Source organism: Carya illinoinensis, chromosome 4 (genome assembly GCF_018687715.1).
Source record: "Carya illinoinensis cultivar Pawnee chromosome 4, C.illinoinensisPawnee_v1, whole genome shotgun sequence".
Taxonomy (NCBI): Eukaryota; Viridiplantae; Streptophyta; class Magnoliopsida; order Fagales; family Juglandaceae; genus Carya; species Carya illinoinensis.
The window spans coordinates 37,176,643-37,203,263 of record NC_056755.1 but is presented as its reverse complement, the minus strand read 5'-3'; the positions used below and the strand labels follow the sequence as shown (position 1 = coordinate 37,203,263).

Genomic DNA, 26,621 nt, shown 5'->3' with positions numbered 1-26,621 from the left:
CTAATTTTATGTTCAGCTCAATTAACTTTGAATACCCCTATTTGTGGTGATAAAAGCAAAACTTAATTTGGTGGAAATGCAAGCAGAATGACTAAGATAACATATAGTCATATTCAGGTGTGAAAATTTTGGCCAAATTTGAGATATGAGTTATGAAAAGAGATGATCTTCCACTACGCCATTTTGTAAATTCATCAAATTTTAAGATTATATTTTTAAGAAATGTTTGGATGTAAAGGTGAGATGAGATTTTTTAATTTTTTGAGAAAGGAAAATGTGGGGGACCTACCAATGAAATTTTTTTTGTAATTATGTATTTATATTTTTAATGTATAAATTAATTTCGAAAATTTAGAAAAATAATTTGAAAATTACGTTATCAATTCAAAAAATTTGGAAAAATAATGGAAAATAATGGAGAATATAGTGGAAATGACACTATTAATTAGAAAATCTATTTTATTTATATTTGAATGTATAAAATAATTTATAAATTACAATATCATTTCAAAAAATTTGTTTGGTTTAAATAATAATGTATAAATAAATTTGGTTCAAAAAGGAAAATAGAACGGAAATTACACTATTAATTACGAAATTGCTTTCTATATTTTCTTGTATCAAATAATTTCTATGAAATTTAAAAAATAATGTATATAATAATTTGTTTTTACGAAATACTTAGATGTACAAAAATCTCTTCTTATTCATATTATAATGTATATAATAATTTTCAAAATAAATTCCATAGATTTTTAATTAAAAAAAAAAATGAGACTAAACGTGTGGAGGAAGGATAGTAATGTGTGGAGTAATGTTGGAGGGACGATGCTCATTGTTTGACAGGATGAATAATCTTATCAATACACAGTAGAGAAAATTTTGAAACCAAACGAGATCCCAGTTTTGTTCGTAAATGACCGTTTGGATATTTATTTCATCTCACCGTGAAAACTAGAGTTGTAAATTTTGTGTCTGAAGTTGCCCAACCTTATATTAAGTACTATTTGGTCATTTGAATTTTTTATTTCAAATACAAAATTTTTATTTCATCATTATAATTTTTCTAAATCTCCATATAAAATATAATAAATAATTCAATTTTTTTTTAATTTTTTCAAATCACAAAATAATAATAATATTAAAATATAATATTTTAATATTTAATCTTAAAATTCAAAACTTTCATATGAGAATTCTCAGTAGCCAAGCAGTCATATCAAGCTATTAACCAATCCTTTTATCTTATAAAATTCTTATATCAAGCTATTAATCCATACACATCTACCATTACAAGTCAACCATTAATACACCTCCATATCAAGCATTATATTTAAAAGTTTCGTAAACTTGGATTTAGGTATTGAGAAGTATTGAAAAATATTGTGAATAATAATAAAAAATAAATAAAATAATAATAATAAAATAATAAATAATAATAGAATATACTGAAAATACTTGAGCTTGAATCAATGAAATTTCCCAATTTCGTTAATACACTACCATATCAAGCATTGCACACGTCAAGAGCCTCTCATTATTACCGCTACCATTAAACACATTGCATAACAAGTCTCAAAGTCAACCATTCACAGAAATATGGTATACCATACAAAAAATCTAAGATTTGATATTTATATTAACAATTTAGAATATAATATAAAATTATTTTATATAAAATTATATATAATATAAAAAACACATAAAAAATATTTTATATAATAGAAAAATGAATATATATATATGTGTGTGTGTGTGAATCAGTCCAATATTAGAAAAAAAAAAATTGAAACTGAATTGATTTCGAAAAAAAATGAAATTGATACTATAGTGAACTAATTTTGAAAATGGACCAAATTCACGTAGTAGTGATATAATTTATAATAAAAATAATTTTATAATATAATAAAACACATTAAGTAATATCATTTTACGTTTATAAAATCTATTGAGTACAACATTTCTCTTTTTCTTTTTTTGAGGTGGAAAAAAGGGAAGATAAATCTATACGGAAGCTTTATACCACACATTTAAACTAAATTAATATGTGATTTATTATTTTTTTTATCTTAATATTTAAATATATATATTTAAATAAAAAATAATAAATTACATGTTGATTAAATGGAAGTACGTAGTGTAAAGGTATTTTTTTTTTTTTTTTTAAAGAAGAACAGCCTACCAGAACGAAGGAACTGCTGGCCCGTCGACAACCTCCACAGGACTTCTAAACCGTTGATCAATCCACCCTGTGAATTTACGTTTCATACGCCACGTCGACGTTACGGATGAGAGAAAGCTTCACAGTAGTATAGTCGTGGTAGCACCTGATTGCTTCCAACCTGCTTCAGTTTTACTCGGAATCGGAGAATAACATCCTAACTACCGACCGTCTTTGACAGAAACGGGACGATCAGATGCACTAAGCGCTGCCTCATGTCAGTTTTTCCAAACCCATTTCCTTCAAAGCCAAGCCTTTCGGCTTCGAGCTGTTGCGGATTGTAACGAAGCCCTCTTGTGCTCTCTCCCACTGGTTCATCACCATGGAATCTCCATTTATTGGTGTCTAGGGTCTAGTTGTTTTTCCGATCCATCCGAATCACGTTTATTTAATGGCTTCGTGGCTCAAAGCCGCAGAAGGTGTGAATCTTCTGGACTCAATTTTCCTTTTGCATTGGGGTGATTGATTTTATATTTTAAGTCTCTTTAACCGTCTATTAGAATTTTCAGTAGGAAATGAAATGTGGGCGCTTGGAGGAAACAAATTGGAATTTTTTAAGCTTAGTTATTTGAAAGGTTTAACTCTTTGGGTTTTAGTTAATTGGTTTGGAAGCAACTCCTTAGATAGAGGGAGCTCTAGGAATGCTATTAACATTTGGTCAGGTATGATTTAAGGGAAATTCTACATACTATACTCCCATCTTATTTTTATGACAATGCGGGGTGGCATTTTCCATCAAATTTTGATTCTATTTTTAAGATAATTAAAAGATGATCCAAAGGTTATAAAAGTGCCACATTTTATACAATGAGATGGAAGCGTGGAATGTAGCATTGCTCATGGTTTAATTTACATGAACGAAAGTGAATTGTTTTGGAATAGGCAATCTGTATCTTGGACTGCTGGGATCTCAGCTTTATTTGGTAAACCTTTTGTTCTTGGGGCATTCTTTGTCTTCAATCACTGTTTTGGATTTGTTAATACCTCGCTTGGTATCACTTCTGGATGGCTCGAGCAAAAACCAAACTGAAAAATGCAGTTAGTCCCTGATGACTAACAAAAACTGCAAGTTTTATAATAGTGGTGCAAAATTAAAGTTTTCCTGATTGGTAGTCCTATATGGACGAGAAACAGAGAATGATGACCTTGATCTGCTTATATCAATTTGCAGCATCTGATAGTTGGATGGAGATATTATGGACTGGATATGATGTATGTATATAGATCAAATATTTTTTTCTCGCTGTGGCTGTGTGGCACTAACGTTTTTAGCCACATCATGGGAATTACTATTACAGCCATCTGAGGAAAAATGTAGCTTGGGGGTGATCATTTCAGTTTTTTTTCCCAATCAGTATAGTAAATCTTCTGATAAAAGTAATCAATTTCATTGATCTAATTACATCCCAATCTCCTTATTTCTAAGAATAATATATCTAAGTATATCTAGTATAATAAATAATTGAAGGTAGTACCCTGTAGGTTTCTGCAGTTCTGCAGAAAGATGATGTCATAAAATGGTAGAGTTATATATAATTGTGGTGATCATCACTATCGAACATACTTCTTACTTCAAATAACATGTCAGTTAATAATATTCCACTATAGACGTGATCTTTTCATTTCATTCACAATGTCTTCATATAGAAACTTTACTTTAAATTCTTTTCTTCTAGTTCTTGCCATTTTCATTTGTAAAAGTTGCTGTTGTAGGATCAACTCAGAAACATATTGACACAAATTTCCGTGTCATATATTAACCTCTTGTTAAGAATCTTAAAAACTCTAATGTTTTGGGTCAGATTTGTTTGAAGTTGTAGATCGAAGGGCAAAGCTAGTTGTCAATGACTTGTCTGACGAGCAATCTGATACTCAGTCAGCAGGTATAGATGTTAATTACCTCAGAATATTTTAAATTTATCTCACTATGTAGGATTTGATCTGATGATGTTGATCCTTCAATCATGGTTCTATCTATTCATTCCAACTTATTGTTCTTTTAAACATTTTTTTGCAACACAACACCCCCCCCCCCCCCAAAACCGGCGTGGGCAGCCCTTTCTTTTGGGCTGGGAGGGGTGTTGAAAACCTGAAATTCAATGAGTCCAGCCGAGTTGGACTTCCTAACTTGACTCCATAATGACTAATAAATCCTAAATGAGTTCCTAGCTCAACTTTTTAAATGATAAATTTGGGGCTTATTGCTGTTTCATTTTCCTTCTGAAATATTAAGCTGCTAATGGACAAGGATCTCAAGCCAAGAGGAGGCCGAAGACAAAGGTACTTGCAAACATTATCAGTGGTTCTTATATATCATCCTTTATCCTTCTTCCTTTTTAAGAGGATGGCACCCAGAAAAACTTTCTTGATGTTCTTGTTGGGCCCTTGCTTTTGGCGGAAGAACACCATGGTAACCCTTATATATACTTCTCAAAGAGCTCTTTTCTCACTTTGATTTTTGCAGTCCCAAAAGAGATTCCCCACAATTGAATCTGATACTTCAGAGAATCAAACTAGGACTTTTACGTCACAAGTAGATGTGACACCTGAAAAAACTACGGCTCCTCGGTTAGTTGAAAATGACGGGACTCCTATTGAGTCTGTTGCCCAAACAAACAACAGCCAGCAGCAGAATTTCGAAAAACATCCCCCCATCACAGCCCCCATCACAGGCATTCCTTTAACAGAGACCCTAATTAGTGATGTGATTGAACATGATGCCAATCATATTGAAGTCCCTTCAACTATTACTGATGCGGAAGTTGTCTCATCATCTTCAAATGGTGAGCCCATCAATGAGAATGATCCAAATGTTCATAGAGAACATCCTCCTCTGTCATTACCTGCCGAAAGAGGTGAGATTGTTAATGTAGATCATCCAAATGATGCTGTCCAAGGTATCAAATATAGAGACACAGATGTTACTTTGAAGACTGACGAAGAAAAATCTCAATCTGTGTATATTGATTCCCATGGTACTAGTGATACTCAACTGAAAGATGTTGATATCAAGGTTGATCCTCTTGTCAATCAAAAAAGACAACAGGATCTTAAAGCTGATGATTATCCGATCAAAGTACAGGACCAACTTGAAGAGGTAAAGTGAGGGGATACTATCTACTGCACTTCATTGTTCAATTTTTGTATTGTCGTACATACCCGCATTTAAGAGTTTCTATTGACTAGTTCCTTTAGTTTATGTGCAGGCTCAGGGACTACTTAAAACTACAGTTTCCACTGGTCAATCTAAAGAGGCAAGGCTAGCTCGGGTAAGCTCTATAGTCAGAGGAATTGATGATGGGATCTCTTTGGTCTACCTTTTTTTCTATGAACTATATATTTTTTTAATAAACTATGGTATTCTATTAAAAAGTACAAAAACACAATCCTAGTGTACATAAGAGAGGCCTATCTAGAAGGAAAAATAAAGACAAGAAAATATGTAAATTGAGCCTAATGTAAAGTCAATAGATGCTGTCCAAAGAAGAGTATTGCAAAAGAAAACCTTGAGCTCTGTTATCTGTTTTTGGTAAAAAAAAATTCTTTCATTTTGTTCCCTCCAACTACACCATATGAGGCACGTAAGAACTATTTTCCACATTGCTACATTTTTTGAGCTGCCACCGAGCCCTCTCTAACGAGAAAATGTCCAGTATTCTGCAAGGCATGACCCACACCAAACTATCCCAACTGAAAAAATTGCACCACAAAGTGTTAGCAATATTGCAATGGAGTAAGAGATGATCCACTCATTCCTTGCTCTTACACATGCAACATCGCACAACCAAAAAGATTTGTATTTTCTCTAATTTTCCATAGTAAGGATCTTCCCTAGAGAGGCTATCCAGGCAAAAAATGCAGCTCTTAGGGAAACCTTAGTCCGCTGCGTTTTGGAAACTAATTCAAGAGAGGATGTCCCATCTACATCCCGATCATGAGCCGCTCTGTTGCTTACATTGTACAGACGGAAATCACTAGATATCTCAAAAAGATCCACCACAGAAGCATCCTTACCATGAGCTACATTACACACCTCTAGAGGCTAAATAACACCAATCCACTTAATTGCATCCTCACATGCTTAGAACACATTTTCTAGAAACAAGTTCTATTTAGTTTCCTACAAACAAACAATATATGCTTTCCATTGTCAAGAAGATTTCTGATTCTATGACGCTTGTAAGCATTGTTTTCTTTATAATATTTTTGTTCAACCTTTTCTCTCTCATTTCCCAAAACTCTCAAACTATTTCACAGAATTCTGACTTACTCCAAATGTCCAAACGAGCCGTAAACCTCTTAACATTTCAAGAAATCATTTTGGACGTCATAAAGAAATAGTCATCTTCCTCCCCTTATTTTTGTTGGGTCTAGAGATACCACTTCTAGATTCATAATTGATAAATCAAGAAAGTCTTCAACTCTCTATATGTCGACCCTTGACAAGAGTGGCCTGCTTCAATAGCAATTAGCAAACCCATAGTTGATCTTCAAATCCCTTGCATGATAATCCGCCACAGTTATGAATTTCTTTGACTTTTTGTATCACTCAATTAGTAAATTTTGTACCAACATTAAATAGCGGGGGGGGGGGGGGGTGGGGGGGGGAGCAAATACTGTCGAAAAAGAATATTACCTAGGCTACTCCCCTAATCTAAATCTCCAAAGGTCATTCCCACCTCGACCCACAAGGAATCAAGCTAGGGAGGCAGAAGAGAGTTACTAGCTGGTCAGTATCTTCTGTTTAGATTATTTTTTTTGTTACAAGTATTCAGGTCTGTGCTGGACTCTCATCCCGTCTTCAAGAATACAAATCTGAGAATGCACAGCTAGAGGAACTTCTCATTGCTGAGGTGAGGTTCTCATTTTTCTTTTCTTTTATGATCTTGATACCATCCTAATAAGGAATGCTGCTCACTTGCCTTATTGTGATCTTTACAGAGAGAACTTACTAAATCATATGAGGTTCACATAAAGCAGCTGCAGCAAGATCTGTCTGAATCCAAAAGTGAAGTGTCAAGGGTGGAGTCAAATATGGTTGAGGCCTTGGCAGCAAAGAACTCTGAAATTGAGGCACTTGTTGGTTCTCTTGATGCACTTAAGAAACAAACTGCCTTCTCTGAAGGAAATCTGGCTTCATTGCAGGTTCACAAGACTCACCTTATGCATTGTAATTCTTTTCTAGGTTGCTGTATTGGAAGTAACTGTTTCACCGTTCATTACTGCATTTTCTATATTGATGTCAAATATGAGCCTTAATTTGTCTTAAGATAAAACAGATTGGGTCACTCAGGAGTTGTTGTGACCAAATATAAAATTATTTCTGGCTATACACACGATAACTTGTATTTCTCAGCTTGTTTGTATTCTGCATACTTTCTTTAAGAAGTATTAGCCTGAACAAGACCTTTAACATCTTAGAGTGGTTTTCTTGTTAAGTATTGCTTCTGTGGCACAAATTGTGTGTCAGACTATTATTAGGTCTAGTGCTAATGATGAAGCATAGGCATTTTGAAATTCTGGAAGGAAGCACAAGAAAGTTCATGGATGTTGAAGCTATATATGAGGATTGTAGGTGCATGTGCATGCAATATGAGTCATATAACTATAACCTATGGCTGGACTTGTGCTTATATTTGAACTTGATTTGTTTCACAATCCCTTGTTTATGCTATCTTGTTTCTGTCTTTCATTTATAACCCGAAGTCAGTGTGTTATTGGTCAATCCCAAAACTGCATTTTTACATAAGCTTCCCACCGTTAATTAACCTTAGTGAACGACCTTTCACTCAACTTCTATCATGAATGAAAAAAACATGGTCACGTAAAACCTCTTTGATCCTTCAACCTTAGATTGCACCCTAACATTCAAAGCTTATTGCATTAGATATTTCTGTTTTTGCTACCTATAAAAAAAAAAAAAAAAGAAGAAGAAGATTTTTCTGTTTCCCTATTTAATTAATAGAAGATTGACACACACACACACACACACACACATATTTTTCCTTTAGCTTTCCCGTCATTTACCTTAGAAAATGCCCTGTTAGCTGCATCAGTATGCCATTTGCTGCTGCCCCAGGTCAAGTTTGGGATAGGAATAATCCCACTGCTAAGGTTTTCTACTTTGAGTACCTTCTTCAGTTTCTACCTATATTTTATCATTTAACTGCCTTGAGCTGCCACTTATATCTCAACTTTCTTTATTTTGCTATGCATGCTCATTAATTGAATTTATGATTACATGAGGCTCTTCTAACTCTGAGTTTACTTTCCTCAGGCAAACATGGAGTCTATAATGAGGAGTAGGGAACTCACAGAGACGAGGATGATGCAGGTAAGTTGGTTGTGTTACGAGGATAATTTAGGTATATTTAGATTATATATAGTAGATATTTAGGATGTGGATAATGTGGGAAATACTTAATGTATATAGAAAATCTGGGTTGTAGGTAACGTGGGATATACATAATGAGTAGAGAAATTTTGGCAGCAATTAGGCGCTGAAATATCTAGCAACTTTGTAACTCTCTTCTATAAATAATGAAAGAAACCTAACAGGTTGTTCATCCTTACATGTAACATCTCTTACTTTTTGAGTCCATATGATCACATATGGCCTTTTCCGTTGCATTTTGAGATTAATAATTATCTCTTTCCCTAGATTCATAAGAATAACATTCTTTTCCAGGCTCTACGGGAGGAACTGGCATCTGTAGAACGGAGAGCAGAAGAAGAGCGTGCTGCACATAACGCTACCAAACTGGTTTGTTCCTGGAATAATTAATCTACCTTTTTTCTTTTGTTTGTCCTTGCTATGCGATAATTTGTATCTCATGAAACAGGCAGCTATGGAAAGAGAAGTAGAATTAGAACATAGAGGAGTTGAGGCATCCACTGCCCTCGCAAGGATCCAGGTAATATAAGCACTCATCGTGTTTGCGACTGATTGCTTTGGAATATTGGAGAATTATATAGATTAAATACATTGTGATCCTCTCCCATGGTTCTTGAGTTTAGAGTTCCACGATAGTATATTTAATATAATTGGTGCATTCTCTCCCTTTTGTAATAGCAACTTAGAAGAATGTACTTGTCATTTGACCACGATGTCCATCATTTTCATTCAATTTCCATGTTTACTTCCTTATTAAGAGAGTAGCAGATGAGAGGACAGCAAGGGCGGCAGAGCTTGAGCAGAAGGTGACACTGCTTGAGGTAGATAAACAACCCCTTTTTCTTGTTCTTTATTTTCATGATGGGACTTTTCCCTCCATTTCTAAAATACAGTTTTTTTTGTTTTTTTTCCCTGCTGTATAACGTTAGGTTGAATGTGCATCTTTAAATCAAGAACTACAAGATATGGAAGCTCGTGCTTGTCGTGGACAAAAGAAGTCGCCGGAAGAGGCAAATCAAGTGATTCAGGTCTGCATAACAGAAATCCTTTAAATGTAAAAATTTCAGCCATACAGACTGTGGCAGACCTTTAATTAATTCCTTAATGATAAATCATTCTCAATACATGTCTTCCAGGAACCAATAATTCTCTGTTATGACCAGTACTCTGATAATTCTAAATACTCAGTGAACAAATGTTATTCTGAAGTCAATCAGATTTGATCTGACTAAAGTATTTTTGAGGTTTGGTGTTTCAACTGTTTTATTGGAGGAAGGTCTCTGTGTGTGTGTGTGGACATATGATAAAATTTGGAGCATGAGCCCGAGATTTTTTTTAGAGAAGTTGAAGGCGCATTCTGCTTTGAATGTTATCTTTCATTTTTCAAATTTTTGACAGTTTCAGTTGTGAACATGGTTTGTATTTTACCTGTGGGAACAATACCTTAAATTATGCCACCATCTTTTTTCTTTTTTCTTTTACTTATAATTTAGTCATAATTTAGTCCTTTAGCTACAGTGCTGGCAGTAATAGTAGTAGTTTTATGGTCATTTTCTTTAGAAAGCATCCATTTTTCACTGGTTTTTTTGTGTGTGTTGAAATGCAGGCATGGCAGGAAGAAGTTGAACGTGCACGCCAAGGTCAGAGGGATGCTGAGAGCAAATTTTCTTCTTTGGAGGCAATTATCTTTTGCTTGTTGCCTAACAGTTCTTGACTTTTTTTTTTTGTTCAACTTATTTACCTTTTGCTTTCCAGGGCAAGGCTTTGTCTTTTTGTAACTTTTTGAATGTTTGATTTCAGGCTGGAGTGCAGAAAATGAGGGTAGAAATGGCTGCAATGAGAAGAGACACTGAGCATTATTCACGCCAGGTAACCTCTCTCTGATTGATCTGCTTTTCGCTTTTCTCTTGGTCTTATGTGCTGTTTATATTTTGGATAATGAGAATGTTTGAGGGGTACCAACGTTAGTTCTTCATGGATGTCAACTTCAACTAAGTGAGGCTGGGAAAACTGTAATATAATTGTAACTTTAAGTTATATTATATCCTTATGTTCAATTCTAGTTAATTTTATATTGGACCAAGCTCCGTGATGGAAGGTTTCCCCTTCATTTTCTTTAGGATATTATGATTCCTGTGTCAACATACAGCAGTCCACACTTCTTTTCTTATTTCAGCCCACAATTATTTCCCTATTTCTCCATTCATTATTCTGTACAGTTAGCATACATTATTTGACAGATTATAGTTTACATGTATAGGCCTAGAATCATGCGGGAACTTATGTGCTTTCCATGTATAGCATTCTTGTAAAGTCTATATAATATACAGAACTCAAGGCCTAACTAATTGGGGGCCATTCACACAATATTTTGACATCCTGCACATGAGCTCAAGACAGGGCACCTAAATTGTCTCTATCCATGCATATCTGGGAGCTATAGGTAGGTTGCATGATTGGCAGTGGACAGGAATGGATCATAAAAATAAAAAATACCTACATTCTAAAGCATGAAAGGGGTATCATATTGAATGGGGAAGTGAAACCAAGGGGAAAACTTGTAACAATTCCAAACTTGAAGCTTCACAAGATTATTGATTATAAAATAAATTTGCTATGGAACTTGAGAACTTTTTCTTATGCCATTACACTGTCCTTTTTCTTTGTGACCTTTGGGACATCAGTTGAGAATAATTTGCATTTTTCAGATATTGTAATAAATATTTTGGGTGTATCTCTTAATGATATTATTAGTTCTATAAATTGGCTACCTAAGAATCACTTGTTGATAATAGCTGCCATTGAACAGGAGCACATGGAGCTGGAGAAACGCTACCAGGAACTAACTGACCTACTGGTAATTAGAACTCAAAACTGCATGGTCCCTCTGTTTAATTAATTTTTATCTCCAATATTATGTTGAGTTCTTGTATCTCTGAATTTTATCTGTTATACAGTACTACAAGCAAACACAGTTAGAGGCCATGGTTAGTGAAAAAGCTGCAGCAGAGTTTCAATTGGAGAAGGAAAAGAAGCGTATTCAAGAAGTGCAGGTCTGATTCTCTTTGCTTTGGTTCTTGATTTATGGTAATTATGCTCTAGAGTTCAACTTATCAAAAAATAAATAAATTTATGCTCTAGAGTTCAATTTTTTCATTTCTGGTTATTTTAATTAATTACCTTTGTTTTTTTTTTTTTCCTCGTGATTTTGCTCTTTTATTGAACAGGTTGAGGCTGAAAGAAGTAGGGTGTTCCGTAGGGCATCATCATCTTGGGAAGAAGACACTGAAATGAAAGCACTCGAGTATGTTAATTCTTTTTATTATAGAGTATTATTATAATAGTCATAATTTTTATAAGCTTCCTGTGATGATTCTGGCTTGTCATGGGCGAAGCACATCAACATATGTTGTCTTCATCAACTATTAAAGTTGTCATATTAACTTTCTTAACCAGATTTGACATTGTTGAACAATTTGTGATTGATTTATGTTCATCTAATAGTAAAACTGGAGTTTTTACGTGTTGGAGGGATAATGGTAGGCATATAGATATTGGGGAGATGAAAATTTGCACAAATCTCAATGAGCTTTAGTTTGGAAAGAAAAACCTTTCTGTAGGAGTCAGCTTGACAGCATTTTAAGGGTGTGAGTTGATGTTGTGTTATTGATCTTTGAATAGTGAGCAGCTACCACGTTCCTCTTCCCCATCTTTTTTTTTTCCCCTATCATTCCTGTATTTCTTGCATCACCTCCAACTTGAATTCCATCCACCCCTCGCCCCCAAACTCGGATTGATTTACTGAGTGACCAGCTAAGGCTACATTTCCATTAAAATGCAATTCCACAAAATATACTTTCAAAAAAAAAAAAAAAAAAAAAAAAAAAAACAAACACAAAAAAACAAAAAACTCAACTTTTGGTGGATAAATTATTATTTTTTGTTTCTGTCCTGAGAATGATCAGGGGTTCTAAATTGAGGATCTTCAACAAGGCTCTCTTAGGGAAATGGCTGTGGAGATATAATTATGAGAGGGAAGCATTATGGAAGGTGGTGATTGATAGTAAGTATTGATACTAAGAATGGGGTTATGGAAACATATCTGGAAAGGTTGGGGGTCCTTCTCTAGCCACACTAGGCTGATTATGGGGGATGGTAATAGAATTAGTTTTTGGCATGATGCTTGGGTTGGAGATACGGCTCTTAAGGATGCTTATCCCTCTATTTTCAGAATTGCATGGGAACAGGATGCTTTGTTGGCTGATTTGAGGGAAATTACTAATTCACAGCAGTGGAATGTCAGTTTCATTAGGGTGGCACATGATTGGGAGGTTGGTGCCTTTGTTGAATTCTTTAACTTGTTATACACCATTGGAACTGATGATACAGTGGTGGATAGGTTTGTTTGGACTCCTTGTAGAGGAAACTTTTCTGTACGCTCTTTCTATGAGGTTCTCACTACTCAAGCTAGTAATCACTTTCCTTGGAAGCATTTGGAGGAGTAATGTGCTTCTTAAGGCTGCTTTTTTTTTTTTTTTTTTTGTTTGGACTGCATCCTTAGGGAAGATCTTGACCATTGACAACCCAAGGAAACGTGGGTTTATCCTTATTGATTGGTGTTGTTTGTGCAAAAATAGTGGTGAAACAGTGGATCATTTACTTCTACATTGTGAATTTGCAAGGGCCTTATAGAATTACTTTTTCAGCAAAATGGGATTAGCATGGCGGCTGGGTGGTTGACCTACTAGCTAGCTGGAGAGGGATCAAGGGGATACCACAGATTGCAGCTGTGTGGAAGATGGCTCCCATTTATCTACTGTGGTGCATTTGGAGGGAAAGGAATGACCAAAGTTTTGAGGTTCGAGAGCACTCTTTGGAAGAGTTTGAGTTTTTTCTGGAAGACTTTATTTATGTGGGCCATTGTTATAGACTTAAATGGTCTCAACTTTCATGATTTCCTTCTATCCGTTTCTAGTTCCTAACTAGGTGTAATCTCATGTATACTTCTCATCTACTTTGGCTATGCCTACTTAAATATCAATAAAATACCTTATAAAAAAAAAGAAAAAAAAAAAAAACAGAATGATTGTCTATAGTTAATAGGTATGCAAGTGTCCCTATAATGTGTGCAGCAGTTTGTCTCAATTGCAGTTTTATCATTCATTCTTGGAATTTTTCTTATGGGATAATAACTGCAGGCCCCTCCCCTTGTATCACCGCCATCTGGTTGGGGCAAGCCTACAGGTATCTCTCCTCTCATATCTCGCACCATTCCTACACTCCCTTTCCTTAGTTGACTTTGTTTTCAATTATCTTGTACAGTTGCAGAAGGCAGCAAAACTTTTAGATTCAGGAGCTGTCAGGGCCACTAGATTTCTCTGGAGGTACCCAACTGCTCGAGTTATCCTGCTTTTTTATCTGGTAAGAAGAGTTCATCTTGTACTTGTGACAAAGATTATGAATGAGTTTGAATTGTTCGATAATTATCAGAAATTGTTTTTAGGTATTTGTACATCTCTTCTTGATGCATCTGTTGCATCGTCTTCAGGTATGGATACTTGTTCATTTGCAGAAATATTATAAGTATGCTTTCAGCCATATTATATATTTCATCCATACATACATTACATACATACATACATAAGGCTGTATGATCCATACCTGTCATCAATGTTGTTGTACAATAGGATAGGTATCGAAAAGTTGGGGGGGGTGGGGGGGTGTGAATGAGATGTATGAGATAATACAGAAAACTCTCAGGTTGTGAGAATGAGGAAAAGGAAAAAAAAAAAGGAATCTGTGTCTTTCAAAAATGACTGTTTGACTGTATGTATATTTATTACTTTGTAAAAATCAAAACTAGGATCCACCCTACCAAACCCCATGCCTTACCTGGTCCCCATGACTTGAAAGAAAGCTGTGTGCATCTAACAGCGGACGTGTGTTCTTCGCAATGTTTAGGCACAAGCAGACAGTTTTGATGCTAGAGAAGTTGCAGAATCTATGGGACTTGCGAATCATACTTTGCCTTGATCAGTTAACTGTAGCCAGGGGAAAGCTAGTTCAAGTCATCCTGCTTTTACAAGGGTGCGGCTTCTTCGAATTCGGGACATGTATTTGCTTAAGAACTTGAAATTTTGTTACTCAATCCTTCATGTCACAACCATTTGAGATGTATGGTGTCCAACGGTTGGTATATTAGCATCAGAAATTTTGGATCGGCATGGAAATGCTGTGATATCAAAATGATTACAAGTATTTATGATTTGGTTTGCACGCCAATTTGACACTCAACCAACTATATATTGTAAGAATTTGGCCACTACGATTGGCAATTTAGCTGTGAGTGAATGTAAAAGCAGGTTGTATAGTCGGGAAAAATTCAGTTACCGTTGAGGTTCAAAACTTCTACATGAGCTTGGCTTTGCATCTACAGTTTCTACAACTTTAGTCGGGATCCATCTCCCCCTCTCGGCATTTATCAGATATTCCCCACAAAAGTTCTCACTTCTCTGGTTCCTTAATATTCTCAGTTTTCTGCTTTCTAGCCAACATCCTTTGAAATCGTCCCTCTTTCTTTTTTCTTTTTTTTTTTTTTTTGTAGCAAACAAACGAAAATAAAAATTGCTCAAGAGAATTATCATCTCATTATGTTCGCTGGTAATACAAGTTATTATAATTTAAAACCTAATTTTGGGGTAATGATAGATAATTTTGTATAAATTCTTACAACTCTAGTTCAACTTTAAATATAGGGGTTTTAAGTAAAATTTGAAATTTAAATAAGAAATTTAGAATTTTTTTTTATGATACTAAATTATTATTATTATTATTATTTAGGCCTAGTTTGGATACAAGAGTAATCTCAATTCATCTCATCTAATTATTACAACTTTCTTAAATTTTCACACAAAATATAATAAATAATTTAGCTTTTTCAAATTTTAAAACAATAATGATATTAAAAAAATAATATTTTAACAATATTTTTATTCAACTTTTATTTCAATTCATTTCATCTCAACTCACTATTTAAAGGATAGCTTAGTTGTTATCTGCCTATGCATAACTCGCATTAATTCGATGATAAAGGTGTGAATAGAGAAAATTACCCATCATGCTTAGTTCCATGGCACTTGTTAATATTTTATTCTATGTGTATTATAAAATAGATTTAAAATTTTATATAAAGTCATGTCAATTTATAAGATTATTTGTATAGTATCTTTGTGCACTTCTTTAAAATTATTATAAGATGATCTTATTATGGCGATTTAATATGAGTTGTAGACACGACAATCACCGCCGCAAGATATTTTTATCTTAAATAATAAATGAAAAACAATATGATCGTAATAGAGGAAATCTTTTGACTAGCTTGTCTAATAGACCCCAAACAATAGCCCTCCAATGGGTGAATGACAAATATACTTCTCATTTTAGTTCCCATGTGCCTGCAGACTACATGAAGCCCTATGGAACCCACCCGTCTCCCCCTGTCTCCCATCCTCTCGCATGAAACCCACCCCCCTCTCCACCCACCCTTTCCCTAGACTAGACCAAAAACCTTGTGGCCCTCCTCACTCGAAGTCGACGCCGCCGAGTATTTGACAAAGCTGTGACACTCAGAGGACAGGATGTCGCCATTGACGTAACCCTCGAGATTCTCTAGTATGCTTCAATATTTTCCTATCTGGTATGTCCTATTTAACCTTTCTGGTATGCCCTTTTAGGAATGAGAAAACCTTCTCATTGGTTGGTCTGTTGTTATCCAAATAACAACATTCCAATAAACTATTGAGACATAGCTATTCCATTTTACATCCAATATGTCCAACTATAGCTAATAAAAAATTCAAATGGGCTACTGTGGTTATCACTTATCCCTTTGCCATCTCCCTCTTCCACCAAAGCCCCCATCCCAAATTAGAACCAACATAGTGAAATTTCTTCCACCAAAGTCGTGATGGACCTCGTTTCTCATGGTGTGAAGAAGCTCGACCCCGAGCTGCACCCCGAGTTGTGATCCGCCCTCCCGTAACCTTTCCCTTTCCCCTCTTCCACCTCAAAGCCTCCCTACACTCCTCTAGTCCCAAATGGGTGCTTCATCCAGGCTTGTTTTTCAGTGGACGAGATCCCTAAATGCTCTGGTATGCCATTTGTCTACATTTGCATGTGGTTTTGCAACCAATTATGTTGTTATATTTCTTGGCCAATGGTTAGTGTTTTGGTCTCTAGATAGTGTGTTTCTTCATCATATTTACTTCTGGTAATATGCAAGTCAGGACAAATAGTTTTCAAGTAGTCATGAACTTCCTATAAGAATTAGTGGAAAATGACAAGCAATTACAGTCATGTTTAGTTCATTTTGGCCATTATTGATATTTGAAACTTCTATGAAATCTGCTGTGGTGGGCGACGAAACAAGGAGAGGGACGTCGAGTGCCCAAAAAGGATAGAGAGACAAGATCTCAGAGGGGGCAACGGAGCTTGGTGGGGAGACAGATCTCATTTCTCACAGTGCGGTAATGGTCTGCTTTGGCATGTACGAGTGAAGGGCTTTTTTCTTCTTAGATGGGTTTAATTTGATGAGATCAAAAGTAATTTGTATTTTATGAAATTTCCTACGTGTCTAATTTTGATTGGGGGCTGTTAAACTTGTAAGTTTAGACGGGCTGTTCCGAAGACGAACTCTTTATGAATTCGTCTAATATTTTCCTCTCTAGTATGCACAAATCCTAGTGGTGGTGTTGATATGAAAATAGCACTCTTGAATTTGAAAGTTTTATGGGTTCACTATGAAAATAGCACTCCTAATGATGCCATTTTTCTTTCACTTCTTTGTAACATTTGTAACTTCATAATTTCATTTGTGGTCTTTTGCTGGTACTTTCATATTGCTACAATATTGATCTTGGCTATTGCTGCAACATTTGTACCAAGTGGTTTGCCATGATAAACCCATATGTTGAATGTTTATAGCACAAACGTCCAAGTGAAATTAGAGTCTCCCCATCGGAATCTAGATTATAATAGACACTGAAATTTAAACTTTTACTGTGTTAATGTTAATTCTAATGGTTTTTAGTCATATATACTTAAGTCTTACCTTGGCGGCTCAACCTCACTTAGTTCTTCTATCAATGCCCCTTTCCTTATTTAGAAATAAAGGAGTCTATTATCTCAATGTATTTGGAAATATTTTTGTGATCTAGGTTGTGTTCATGCAAAATATTGTGTATTTTTCTATTTGTTTTGTGTGTTCATTTGGCATACTTGTTTGATGCATTTTGATGGATATCAATATATCTGAGACTGGAGGACTTTTTTGAGTGTGTTATCTTAAGGTAGAATGAATTTTGATGGATACTTCAATGACATCGAAGTTCCTATTAAGATCTCATCTGTATTGTTCTAAGGCCATAATAAGCTAGCTAAAGGGAACAAAATCTTGCTTGCACTGGCAGCAATTATTTTCCACCTAATCCATATTGTAAGGAGTGAAGGAAACTTTTGGCTAATAATTTAGAGGACTAACATTCTACCCCCTCTCTTGCTGTTTTGTGGGGATTGATGGGCTACATTCCCCCCAACACATGAGAAGACTAATAGTTAAAATTACCTAATATTATTAGGACTTGAATTGTCATTAGGATGATGTAGTTGAACTACGAGGCTTGACCGTCTTAGTGAAGAACTAGGAGAGATAGAAAAAGATCACTAGCTGCTCTGAGGTAGGGAGAGGAAGAAAATATAATGGAGTGCAGTACCTTTCTTGAAATCTGTGATAGTTGCTCTTAGGTAGGGAGAGGAAGATTACTAGCTTGCACTAGAACATACCAAAGGACTTGTCATTTACATTATATGTGTTCATTTAATGTGTGATTTCAAAGAGCAAGTTGAATATTGTGTGTTCATTTTCTTATAATGCTTACTTTCTTCTATATTTTCTAGCAAATGACAAGTTCAGGTTCTCATTCCGGTTCAAGTTCATGGGCTATAAGAGGGAAAGATAAAGCTAGTTTGGAGAGACCACTTTTCTATTGTGGCATTCGATCAAAGTTACGGGTTTCTAGAAAAGCTAATAGTTTTGGTAAAAGATTTTACAGCTGTCCAAACTATAAGATCCATAAACAAGGCGGATTTTTTGACTAGATTGATATTCAAAGTGAACAAAATAACTGTTGTAAGATGATGTTGGAGTTAGCTAATTAAAGGAATGAGAGGGTACTTCATGAGCATATAGTGATCGAACAAACCAAATTTAAAGCAATGGAGATCAGGTATAAGGGAATTTTGAATATGTTGTTATTGTCATGGTTTTTCTTTATGATGATTTTTATTGTAATTTTTATGTATTCAAAAAATTACAATGTATGTCAGCTAGTGTTACGACTCATGTAAGCTGTTATAATTTTTAGGGCACTTTTTTTTTCCTAGCTAAATGTAATGAACATGTGGTGAATGTAATAAACATACGTTGAATATAATGGACATGTGTTGAATGTAATGCAAATTTTGGATATGTTTTGAACATTGTTTGGAAAATTTTTGTACATGTGTTTGGAATCTAATGGACAAGGGCACTCATCACTCTCCATATTTTGAGATCCTCTTCATCTTGAGCATAGTATGTTCGAAAAATAAAGGACAATAAAAGGTATTCAAAACATATGAAAGAGCTACATCAACATCCACATCTTCAGTTCCAAAGTCATAATGTATTACATAAAGTGATAATAGCATCCAAATCTCAGTCTCACTCACATCCACATGAAATGCACACTTCAAAGCACATAAAAGCAGCAAAAGAAATAGTCCATTATTCAAAGCTCACAATCCACTGCGTTCTTTCCTGTGACATCAAAAGACAAAACACAATAAAAAAAATTTGCAATAAGAATTAAAAAAAATGGCATAACAACACAATAAAAAAAATACATACCATAATCAAGAAAATTTGCACCCTTTTAGTTACAAATTTTGTGATATGCTTTCAATTGTTGGCCTAAGATCCCTATATAAACCAAAAAAAAAAAAAAAAAGGATTAACTTCTTCAATTAAAAACCAATAAAACACAAATACAAATTTATAAGCTAATATACCTCACTGAAAGACAATTGTTCCTAGCATGTCCATCATTCTTGTAAATGCTACAACGTCTTTTCTTTATTGCTTGTGTTTTTTTTTTTTTGGTTCTTTGCTTTCAAAGACTTTGGTCATCCTTTTGTTGGCATCCCTGGAGGATCATGGACCGTTTGTGAAAAAGTTTAATACGACCTAACTTCTTAACATATGAGAATCATTGGTTGACTCCCCTCAAACTGCAAATTTTTTTTCATGAGTATCTACATGATCTTCTACTATAAGTAACTCTTTGTGGATCTTCTTTAATGCAAGAGAGAGGTGGTTGAGTTTATCTGTTAACTGCGACCCAAGTTCTACACTATCATAAAATTGCATCATCAACTTACTTTTGCTCATTGTCGGATCATCTTGTGTTAGGAATTGTCCTTTCGAACATGGTATGTTAGGAATAGGTCGACTCTTAGCATTAACAGTCCATCTTTCTAAAACATAATGCTTTGGCGATCTATCAAATTTTGATTTTTTGCTAAGGACACATAGAATATGCCTATAAAGAATCCCCATAAACTTAAGCATATGACATGTACATGTTGTATTTTCTCCTCCGCTCTCCAAAGTCACATAATAAAGAGATGTTTATTAGCTATAAAGTGTCACTCCATATATATTGCTTTCACAATCTTTGAAAAAATTTCTTGATTTGTACCATTGACTATTGAAAATTTCATCTTGGAAGATCATGAAAGATTTTCTTGTATAAACTATAGCCGTTTTCTCTTTAATTTTATGATATGTTTTCAATATCACCTATGTAGATTTTGTCCGCACATCATTCTCTTTCTTTTTAAAATAATGTGCATTTGTAGTTTTCTCATATTGATGCACATATTTACTAACCCAAGTGCTTGAATGAACATAATTCTTGAAAAAATTATTTACATTTTCATTCATTTGAGTAGGGCTGTAAAACGGTCGGTCCGGACTGATCGATTTGGTCCGGTCCGGACCGGACCGAAAAATATAGGGTTAAGGTTCGGTCCATGATTCCTCGGACTGAACTAGTTCGGTCCGGTCCACGGTCCATGATTCCACGGACTGAAGTGGACCGGACCGACCGAATTAAAAATATATATTTTTATTTTATATAATTAATTATGTAATTTTCATCTAACCTATTCCCATTTATATAATATAAAATTTTAAATATGTAATTACAAAATAATATTCTATTAATTAAATAGTGTATATTATCAATTAATTATAACTAATTCACCATTAACTAATTATTAACATCTATATTTATATCTAATTAAAGTTATTAGATAAATGTTTTGTAAAATACCTAAATTGTAAGTAAATATAAAAAAATTGGTAAATTATAAATTAACTAACCTAATACGAATTTCCCGTTATGTATATATGTATATAGTATATATATTATAATTTATATATAAATATAATTTATAATTTAGAATATGTATTATGTATGTATATATAATTTATCATATGTATCATTGACCATATAAAATTGAGTTTTGCTACATACAAGCACAGTCGTGTACTAATTTGTGTACCAATATTAATTTATTCATATTTAAAATTTAAATTAACACTGTTTTCAATAAAATCTACTTTTTGACCAATTATATCACATTGGTGCACAGATTAGTGCACAATTGTGCTTGCAACTATATTTTTCATATAAAATTTCTTTTTAATGAGTTAGTTGCATAATCTACATTAATAATTTACTTAATTTTAATTTAGTAATTTAAATAAAATGTTTAATTGATTTATTTAGAAAAAAAAGAATAAAAAAAATAATTGGATCAAACCGAATGCGGACTGGACTGAACGGACCGACTAGATGTTTTGGTCCGGTCCGGTCCGAGAAAAATGATAGACCGAAAAAATGATGGACCGAATCGGCCCAGACCGAACCCGACCGGACCAGACCGTTTTCACCCCTACATTTGAGTTATTGACATATCGGCATAGAATATTGAACGCAAGTAAACTGGAGCCCATTGACCTTGTCTGTTGTAAAGATTTTGGAGCCAAGTATTATCTTCTAACCCATATTTCACTAATATTGAACTTCATGACTACTCGAACTCATCAATTGTAATTATTTTATGGATAGAATGATGAAAAGCATTTTGAAAGTCTAGAATTTTGTTATAAATATAAGACAAATGTTTGGATTGTTGTAAAATATGCCACAAGCACAACCTATAAGTTGTATGAGTACCTCTTTAATGGCTTTCGTCATCGCTATGTCATCATTAGTAATTATAATTGAAGGGGCATGCCCAAGTAATGCCCCTTGCCATGTTCTCAATAACCATATATATGATTCGGCTGTTTCATTAACTAACAAAGTACAACCAAACATTATGGTTTGGTGATGATAGTTAACTCCAAAAAACGGCACAAATGACATTTTATAAATATTTGTGAGGTACGTGACATCACATGTAACAACATCCCCAAAATATTGGTATGCAACTCTTGATCGGGCATCTGCCCAAAAACAACTTCCCATATACCTATCCTCATCAACTTGCATGGAGTACACAAATCCAAATTCTTTACATTGTCGATCAAGAAAGTAGGTATATAACCTTTGTGCATTCCCATCTTCAAATAATTTTCTCCTCTTGAATATGCCCTGCAAAATGTTTTGCATCTTGAATACACCTTGTAAAATGCTTGGACGTCTTCCATGTCATCAAATACCAGACCAATGAATGGCTCTAAAGGACTACTACCCAAAGAGGAATTCACATTGTCTTCCACATTTACATTACATTGTTCTTCTACACTTTCAATTTCATCTCATGCATCTTCGACTTCTAGACAGTTTCCACGCATTGCTATCTCAACCTTATCACTATCAGAACATAAAATTTGATCCTTTCACACAAAATAATCGCATTACAAATTTAGTGAAGAAATAAAAAATAAGATCCTTCAACAATCTGAAACTAATCACACAATCTCAAAAAGAAAATGATAAAGGAAATATAAGTTGCTTCAATCACACAAAGAGATCTTCTTTCTTTCCCTTTATAATTGTTTATTTTTGTCCTAACACATGAACTGCTTTATATTAGAGTTCCATCTTTATTCTATCTCTATGGTTTATGTTATTTCAGTCCAAAAGTATTTTGAAAACTAATCGTTTTTGTTTTGTTGAAAAATAACCCAAATATGCAGAATGGTCATGACCATTTTACTTTAGACATATTAAAAAGTTCTGATTATGTGGTTTCTTAGTTTGTAAAAATCCTTAGCTACACATTTAGAGTAATGTTGAAAAGATCAAAATCCCAATCCATGTCAACAAAAAACTACAATATTCTTTCAAACTCATTTACGAAGTGAGGCTAGTAAAGACTTTACTAATAGTCTTGAATGATAACAATTAATGGATCATAGCTCATGTAAAACTTTCAATCTGTCTATAAACTTCACAATTTCTTTTCTATAAAAAACTATAGATTGAGGTTTTGGTGTTACAATATTTTCAAACAATTTTAGAATAACACAATATTTTCAAACTTTCAATCAATTATAATACACAAATAATTGATTGACTTGTAATCTCCTTGCCTCAATTGCAGGAGTCGACGTTGCTATATATAGGCTATAAAAAAAATAAGTTTGTTACATGAGATTGTGTTCAGATAAACCAAATTATAGCAAGATATTTAAATACAAAAGGTTGTTGAGATATTCTTGTTATTTGAATTGATTTTGCTACTGATCAGTTTCGGAGGCAGTTTCAACATGATCCTTAACACCCCCCTTCAAGTGCAATGGGGAGGCACGCATGTTGAGCTTGGAATAGAGTATTTGAAATCACAAGGACACAATGGGTTTTGTTAGAACATCAGCTAGCTGGTCCTGAGTGGAGATGAAAGAAACCGTCAAAGCTTTGGTAGCAACTTTGTCACGAACAAAGTGAAAATTTATCTCAACATTCTTGGTTCAGGCATGAAATACTGGATTGGCTGACATGTATGCTGCATCGATGTTGTTACACCAAAGAGTTAGAGCACATGTGAGTGTAACTAGCAGATCGTGAAGAAGGTACTGGATCCATTGCAATTTGGCAGCAGTGTTGGTGAGTGCCTTGTATTCTGCTTCAGTGGTTGATCGGGACATTGTTGGATGTTTGCAAGAGCTCCAGGAAATTAAGTTTTTTCTAAGAAAAATACAATACACACTTGTAGAATGACGACCATCGGGGCAACAAGCCCAATCCACATCAGAAAAGGCTTCAAGGTGCTGAGTTGATGACTTAGTGATGAGAAGTCCATGAGATAATGTATGCTTGAGGTACTGTAGTTTGCACTTGACGACCTGCTAGTGTAACTTGGTTGGGCGATGCATAAATTGGCACACACAATTAATGGCAAATTCCAAGTCAGGTCGAGTGAGCGATAGATATTGTAGTGATCCAACAATGCTTCGAAAGAGAGTTGTATCAGGGAAGAGATCACTATCATAAGCTGATAGAGAGTGGGACGATGCCATAGGAAATGATATCGGCTTAGCTTCAAGCATCTTCATTGTTTTTAGTAAATCAAGTATGTACCACTGCTGAGATGAAAGAAGACACTTTGGTAGTCGTTTCACCTTAGTGCTGAGAAAGAAGTTGAGGTCACCGAGATCTTTGATGGCAAAATTATTCCGCAAAAGTGCAAGGAGCTCATCAATGGCAGTCAGAACCGAAGAGGTGATGATGATATCATCAACATAAATAAGAATAAAGATGGACATGGATCCAACATGAAATATAAATAATGAGGAATCGGCTTTGGATGCATGAAAGCCAAGTTGAAGTAGATAAGAGCTCAATCATGAAAACTAAGCCCTTGAGGCTTGCTTGAGGCCATAAATTGTTTTGTTGAGGTGACAAACATGATATGGATATAAAGGATGTGAAAAACAAGGCGTTTGAGTCATATATACCTCCTCAGAAAGTGTCCCATGGAGAAATGCATTTTGAATATCAATTTGGCACATGGCCCAACCTGTGGAATAAGCTAGTGATAGAACAGTTCGTATAGTAGTTGGTTTAACCACTAGATTGTATGTTTCACCATAATCCAAATCGGCTAATTAATGAAATCCTTTAGCCACTAGTCGTGCTTTGTAGCGCTTAAGAGATCCATCAGACTTTCTTTTGAGTTTGAACACTCATTTGCATCCTATGACATTTTTAGCCACATGAGATGGAACAAGGGACCAGGCGTTGTTCTGAAGTATAATATTAAATTCATCTTACATTGCAGCTTGCCACTCTGATCTTTTGACTGCATTAGTGAACCAGGTTGATTCAATCATTGCAGTAGTTTTAGCAAGCAAAGCTCGGGGAATGGGATATCGAATTGTGCCATCTGTATGTTGTCGAGGTCTGAACACATTGGCTTGAGATCTAGTGACCATTGGGTGAGTGCACCTAGGCACTGGTGCTGGAGGAATCTTAGTGATAGGAAGAGTAGGTGGCTGAGTCGATGCCATTGTAGGTGATGAAGCAGGTAGCAAACTAATCACATCTGAGCCCAATGGTGAGGAAATTAACGGTAATGGCAAAATTGCATGAGCTAGTGATGAAGATTGAGAAGTGGACCTGCAAATGGGAGAGGCAAGCCGAAAAGGGGATTCATCGAAGATAACATCACGAGAGATGCAAATTTGATTGGTGTTAGGATTTAAACATTTGTAACCCTTATGATGCATGCTATATTCAATAAAAACACAAGGAGAAGAACGAGATTGTAATTTATTGGTGTTATAAGGTTGAAGATGTGGATGGCATGCGCACCCAAAAATTTTGAGAAAATTATAATCTGGACTGCACTTGTATAGTTTTTCATAAGGTGATAAATTATCTAGCACAACAGTAGGCATGCGATTGATAAGAAAACATGCGGTTTGACAAGCTTCATCCCAAAATTTCTTTGGCAAGGAGCTGTCAGTAAGAAGAGCTAGTGATGTTTCAATGACATGTCGATGTTTTTGCTTGGCACAACCATTTTTTGGGTGGGTATGTGGGCATGACAAATGGTGATGAATGCCATGAGTTTAGAGATGAGTATGGAGGGACCAATACTCACCACCCCAGTTGGATTGTAAACATTTGATTTTAGTGTCAAATTGTTTTTCAACAAGTGCTTGAAATTTAAGAAATGTAGGATAGACATCGGTTTTGCATTGTATAGGATATAGCCAATTAAACCGAGAAAATGCATCAATAAAAGAACATAATATTTATTTCCAAGATGTGTAATAACTGGTAATGAACCCCAGACATCACAAAATATAAACTCTAAAGGAGACGAAAACACATGCATAGAAGAAGAAAAAGGTAACCGATGGCTTTTAGCTTGCAAACACGCAGAGCATGGAGCCTTGGATTTATTGGAGGATACGAGAAGCTGGAACTTGGAGATTACATGCCGAACAATTTGAAAAGCTAGATGCTCAAGCGACGATACCAGTTGACATTTGTTGTGTGCTCACAGAAAAGTGCTTGTTTTATTGGACTGGAAGGAAGTTGATAGAGACCATTTTGAAGATGCCCTTGAAGGATTACTTTCTTTGTGCTGCAATCCTTAATCACAAAATGAGATGCATGAAACTCAAAAAAGACAAAATTGTCAAGAGCAAACTTTCTGACCGGAAGAAAATTTTTTGTAATATAAGGAACATGAAGGAGATGTTTTAAAACAAAGGAACGAGCGGAAGTACAAAGAAGAAAAAAGTCGATGTGATCAATGTACAAACCTGAGCCATCACCAATATGCATCTAATCAGGGACGTTGTAGGGTTTTGCAGATAAAGTGAGATTGGAGAGATCACTGGTCAAATGTTGGGTTGCGCTAGTATCAAGGTACCAATTCTCA

General features: G+C 34.8%; 2 protein-coding genes across 3 annotated transcripts; one reads left to right on the top strand and one right to left on the bottom strand.

Moving 5' to 3' along the window:
• The first annotated feature begins 2,305 nt into the window (after positions 1-2,305).
• Positions 2,306-15,044, top strand: LOC122308206 (golgin candidate 1-like). Of its 2 annotated transcripts, XM_043121402.1 has the most exons (21): positions 2,315-2,640; positions 4,024-4,104; positions 4,455-4,501; positions 4,686-5,318; positions 5,428-5,490; positions 6,997-7,074; positions 7,163-7,366; positions 8,499-8,555; positions 8,910-8,984; positions 9,064-9,135; positions 9,374-9,436; positions 9,545-9,643; positions 10,222-10,293; positions 10,416-10,484; positions 11,425-11,472; positions 11,573-11,668; positions 11,843-11,919; positions 13,814-13,859; positions 13,938-14,036; positions 14,119-14,163; positions 14,577-15,044. In XM_043121402.1, the coding sequence occupies exons 1-21, from the start codon at positions 2,613-2,615 to the stop codon at positions 14,646-14,648; spliced, it is 2,124 nt and encodes a 707-aa protein (XP_042977336.1). In that variant the 5' UTR covers positions 2,315-2,612; the 3' UTR covers positions 14,649-15,044. The 2 variants fall into 2 exon arrangements, 1 of the variants encoding a protein (XP_042977336.1); XR_006241951.1 differs by lacking the exons at positions 14,119-14,163; positions 14,577-15,044 and adding an exon at positions 13,322-13,473 and having other exon boundaries at positions 2,306-2,640; positions 13,938-14,034.
• A 9,031-nt stretch (positions 15,045-24,075) lies between these two features.
• On the bottom strand, positions 24,076-24,492 carry LOC122306473 (uncharacterized mitochondrial protein AtMg00810-like). The gene has a single exon (XM_043118903.1). It carries the CDS (start codon positions 24,490-24,492, stop codon positions 24,076-24,078), a length of 417 nt encoding a protein of 138 aa, XP_042974837.1.
• Positions 24,493-26,621: the final 2,129 nt, after the last annotated feature.